Source organism: Arachis stenosperma, chromosome 9 (genome assembly GCF_014773155.1).
Source record: "Arachis stenosperma cultivar V10309 chromosome 9, arast.V10309.gnm1.PFL2, whole genome shotgun sequence".
NCBI classification, from domain to species: Eukaryota; Viridiplantae; Streptophyta; class Magnoliopsida; order Fabales; family Fabaceae; genus Arachis; species Arachis stenosperma.
Window position 1 is genome coordinate 18,494,432 of NC_080385.1, and position 5,508 is coordinate 18,499,939.

A 5,508-nucleotide genomic window follows, 5' to 3' on the forward strand; every position below is an offset into this window, starting at 1 on the left:
TTACTTTGATTCCTCTACGTTATATATGCCGATTTATTTTGGTTTGAAATTATTTCAAGGAGGCTATATAAGGAGCAAGAATAAATGTAAAAGATTGATATGGGATAAAAGTTCTCAAAGTCAAAGAACAAAATTCAACTAAGGAAATAACAAAGAGAAAAGTAACATTAGTAATAAAGCAACAATAAGAACCGAAAAGCTTAACTAAAATTAGACTAGATGATGATGCCTAGACAGTCGGTCGATTTCATCCCTTGAGGATAAACAATAAAGTTTATCTAATTAGTTATTTCTAAGAAGGCTACCGAGATTAGCATGAACCATAGAACTTCTATCACCCGGAACTTCTCTCGATGAAGGAAGTTGAGTAATTCCAAAACCAAATCCAGCATCTCGGTGGTGGCCGTGGTGGCGAGAATTCAGAGGAATGTTGCGTAAGCCTTGGTTTCCATAGCTAGATGATGCTGAACGAAAACCAGGCATGGTGCAAGGCATATGAAGTATGTGGTGGTGCATATGTGCACCTTGATACAAAGGTATTGAGTTTGAGCCACGGTAGGGTAGATAATTTGTCATGGTTGTTGGGTATGCACATAATTGATGACTAGCATCAAGCGCAAATGTTCCCCTGTTAAACATTTTGTCCATTTTTGAGAGGACTCTCTCGCGCTTATGAGCATTTTGATGTCCGCCTAAAGCTTGAGAGCTGGCGAATTTCTTGTTGCAAAACTTGCAAGGAAACAAGCGTTCTTGCTTCGTCTGGTTTTCAGCAGTTTTCAAGGATTTGAATGTGAAATTGGAGGATGAGTCGCCAGTTTCCATGTTATTGTTGTTGCGGCCAAGACTCAAAGAAAGTAACACCTCTGAGTCATGGTCCACGGCTGGTGGTTCCTCTAACTTGCGCTTGAGATTTCTACTTACAACATCTCCACCAGCATGGAATATTTCCGACATTATCTTCAAAGAAGGTTGGAGATTTTTGTGATGTTTTTTATGGGATTTTGTAGGGTTCATAAGAGGGTATTTATAAATATTTGAATGTTTGATAAAAGGAAAAATATCTGGGATATATGCAATAGGTTAGCTGGACATAGTAGCATAAATTTGATGGGAAAAAGGATATAAATATTCAATAAGCTTTGACGTGTCACACACAACATGATGGATAAATGTGTAACTTTACAAAATTTAGTTTGCAAGTGATTCGTTATAGTCTTATACTACGTACATTTTCTAGAATATATAACGCATTGATTTATTTATTTACCGGTATAATTTGTAAATTCACAAAATCTATGTTGAAGTTATTAATTAACTTTGATATATAATGTAAAGAAGGATGTTAGAAGCTAATAAATTTAGTGATTTGTAGCTATCAATTAGTTATTATTGATATTTTTAATAGTATAAAATTTTATTCAATAATATAAAATTATATATTTTTTTTATTAATTAAATACTAGCCAAATTTTAATAAAAGTATTAGCGCCGTAAACTTTTTCATAATGGAAATACTAAAGAATTTACACAAGGCTCTGATCATATCGGCCCGATAAACTTTTCAAGCAAATAACAAAAAATTAGAGACATGTTTTTAGTAATTAAACAATAGAATAGAGACAGGATGATAAAGTTGGGTATATCGGTAAAAAGAAGTTAACATGTATTGATAAAGTTGGGTTTTAGGATTATATTTTATTTATTTTTTTAGATTTTAATCAAATTTTTTATATTTTTTAAAAAAATTTAATAAATAATAAAATATTTAAAATTGAGATAGTGTTTTTATATTTTTAAGAGTTTTGAATTTAAAAACTAACAAGAATCAAAACATTTTATATAAAAAAAACACACACACAAAGACAACAAAAGCGTGGCACAAAGATTAGAAATATAACTGTAGGAATAGAAGCATGGCTCAAAGAATTAAAGCTACGCACATATGGCGGGAAAAGATGCACGCCTGGCGGACCCTATTCAAGCTCCAGCACTTCCGGCAGCGATGTCCTGCGATTGGCGAACAAGCTCCTACTTCCGGCGGCCTTCCCCTCAGGCCCGGCGGCCTACATTCCATGCTCGGCGGAGCTACTTCTCCTAGAATATGTTTTTGGATTTTTTGTCTAATTTTCTCTAATATAAATTCGGATTAAACATAATTACAGCTCTTTAGATGTAATAATTAAGACTCAATCTTAATTATCCATGTCATTAGAAGTCTTAATCACATCTAAGATATTCATGATTCTAGAAGATCAGTTATTAAATCTTTCTAGAAACATAAAGATTTAGTTATTAGGATTTAATTTGAATTATTACTTTTTATTTGAATTTGAAGTCAGTAAATAGTTATTTTATCTTTTTTTTTTTGAAAGTATATATCTTTTTTTTTTTGAAAGATAAGATTAGAAAATTTTGAATTTAAATTCTAGAATTCATATATATATATAAGTGAACCTTGTTGCAAGAGAGGTAACCCCTAGGGGGGAGGATCTTCGGATCTCTCACGTGTCTCTCTTTCTCTTTTCTTTTGTTTTGTTTTCTTTTACTTTTTTATGGATAACTAATCATTTGTCAAAGGATTAGGAGCTCTATTTATATTTTCTATGGGTTATTAATCTACATTTATTTTATTTGAAAATTTTATATTGATCTATTTCATGATTGAGTTATTCGTTCTTCATTCGGATTAGTAGTATCAAAAGGTATACTAATCTCTTTTGAATTCTTTTATTACAATCGGAAGATTTGATATTTGAATTGAAGTTTGAAAACTCTTTCAGATGACTCTTTGAATTCGGTTAGGAATAGTGGTTCAATTAGTGTGCGACACATAGATAATTTTTAATCACTCTAATTTTGAATAAGTGACATATAATTCGCGTTAGAATAACTTTTGAAAATTGTGTTTTCTTCCAAGATTTAACTGGACAAAACTAAGAACTACTTTTAAATCTTATTTGAATCTAAAATAAGTTTTTGTGCTTAATCTCTTGATTAATTAATTGACAACTAATTAATGCTTCAGAAACTAAGGAGCCAAGGAATTAGAAATCAGTAACTAAAGATTTATCGTAAAAGATCTTTACAACTTCAAGATAATTAAACAAGGTTTGATTTCTCTAAAAGTACAATCATTTATAAAACCTTTGACTCTCAACATCATTGTCTTCTCTCAAATCAACATTCAAGCTCTCTGTTCGTAAGCATTCAACTTCTAAAGCTCTCAATCTTACCCTCTTTAATCCAAGTTCTTTCAATGTAATTAGCTATTTAATCTTATATTTGCTTGCTCAATCCTTTAATTCTAATGTGAACGATATTCACTCACTGTGGTATTACTTGAGCGATCCAGTGCACTCACTAATATCTGTGAGCTTTAATTTTTGTTCATCATGTATCTTATATAGAAATCGACTCCAAAATATTTATTCAAGGAGTTTTTGCAACTAATAATCTTCAAATATACATTCTCGCATGTAGAATTTGATAAACTTTTACCAGTTAATATTTTATGCCGGGATGAATTTTATAGATTTCTTTTAACTATAATCTACCTTTTCAATGCAAAAATTATAGAGTAATTAGCTTATTTGTCTACTTAAAGAAGTGTTAAAAATTCAAATTCTGCTTTGTGTATAGAACAATTTATTAACCAACGACAAACTTTTGAATAGAATTCAAATTGGCAACAGATTAGTCATTGATTTATCAGAATAATAGATACGGTAAGAATTAGAAGATATATTGTTATAGTTAGAGCTCAGAAGCGTCAAAGTAAAAAAAAAAGCAAAGAGAGTAGAGAGATAACAATAAAAGAGAAAAAACTGAATTCTAAAATTGTATTAGTTAGTGCATGTAGCATGAATACAAGTGATACATTTATACATGAATAGCTCAAGACTACTAGCTAACACTAGCCAATCATATATAACCTAAAACATCACTAACATAACTAACTATACAAGTAGCTTACTGCCTAACATTCTCCCTCAAACTTATTAGTGGATTCTCAAACACTCTATATTTGTATTTGAACCTATGAAACAAGTATAAAGAAAGTGGTTTGGTTAGAGTGTCAGTAATTTGATCTGATGCTAGTATATTGACGACAAACAATTCCTTCAGACTAATCTTATCCCTAACAAAGTGCAAATCTATTTCAAGATGTTTGCACCTGTCATGCAATATAGGATTAGCTACTAATAAACACAGACTTTGGCTATCTGAGTATATGGTAGGAGGCACTGATTGAGGGACTCGCAATTTTGCCAAAAGTTGTTGTAATGTAATGATCTCAGTTTGCACAGCTGCAAGGGAATCATACTCTGCCTTTGTCTTCGACCTCAAGACTTTAAACTTCTTTTTACTCTTCCATGAAACCATATTTCTTCCAAGGTATATATAATATCCACTAATAGACCTTGGATCATCAAGGTCAGCTCCCTAGTCAGCATCTACATAAGCAATCAAACAAAAATCAGCGCATTTGTGAAATAAAAGACTATTACCCACTGTTCCTTGTACATAATAGAATATTCATTCTACAGCTTTTCAGAGCATATTGTGGGATTGTGCATAAACTGTGACACTTTGTTCATAGCGAATGATAAATCTGAGTGAGTCATATCAAGTATTGAAGGGTTCCCACTATTGAACAATATTATTTGGGATCATCATATGCTTGATAAACCCCATTTTGACGGTTTATCTTGCACTGATTCTAAGAGATTTTAATACCTTTTACCCTCATTTATCCATTGAAATAGCATGGTTTTGTGATTGTCTCCTTATTTGTGCTTAGATGTGAAAACATGCTTTTCAACCCTTAATTTGATGGTTTTAATCTCCCTTTGATTCCACTAGATGCCTTGATATGTTTGTTAGTGATTTCAGATTGAAAAGGGCTAGGAATGGATCAAAGGAGTGAAGAGGGAAAGCATGCAAAGTGGAGAAATCACAAAAAGTCAAAGAAGTTGAACTCGCCCAAGGACGCGCGCGCGCACCTGGCGCTTGCGCGCACCTACGAATCACCCCATGGATGCGTACGCGTGCTGTGCGCGTACGCGTCGGTGTTGGTTTATGATTTTTTAATGAAAACGTGGCCAAAGAATTCTGAAGGGTTGTGGGGCCCAATCCCAACCAACTTTGGCGCCAAAGATGCTATTTAAAGCCAAGGATTGAAGAGCAAAGGGGATTCCATTCATTACACACACATTAGGATTAGTTTAGAAGTAGTTTCTAGAGAGAGAAGCTCTCACTTCTCTCTAGGATTAGGATTAGGATTATGATTAGTTCTTAGATCTAGGTTTTAATCTTTGCTTTCTTCTACTTCTATCCTCTTAATTCCTTGTTGTTACATTCATCTTCCTCTATTCTTTTGTTGTAATTCCCTTTATGTTGTTCTTATACTTTGTTGTAGATCTACTTTTGTTCCTCCTATTCTCTTTCAATTCAATTAGAGGTAATTCATAATAATTGTGTTCATTTGATTTGTTGTTGTTTAATTCC

At 32.5% G+C, this 5,508-nt stretch overlaps 1 protein-coding gene across 1 annotated transcript; it reads right to left on the reverse strand.

Moving 5' to 3' along the window:
- Window positions 1-282: 282 nt before the first annotated feature.
- On the reverse strand, window positions 283-954 carry LOC130949185 (protein LATE FLOWERING-like). Its single transcript, XM_057877979.1, has one exon. It carries the CDS (start codon window positions 952-954, stop codon window positions 283-285), a length of 672 nt encoding a protein of 223 aa, XP_057733962.1.
- Between the last annotated feature and the right edge of the window lie 4,554 nt (window positions 955-5,508).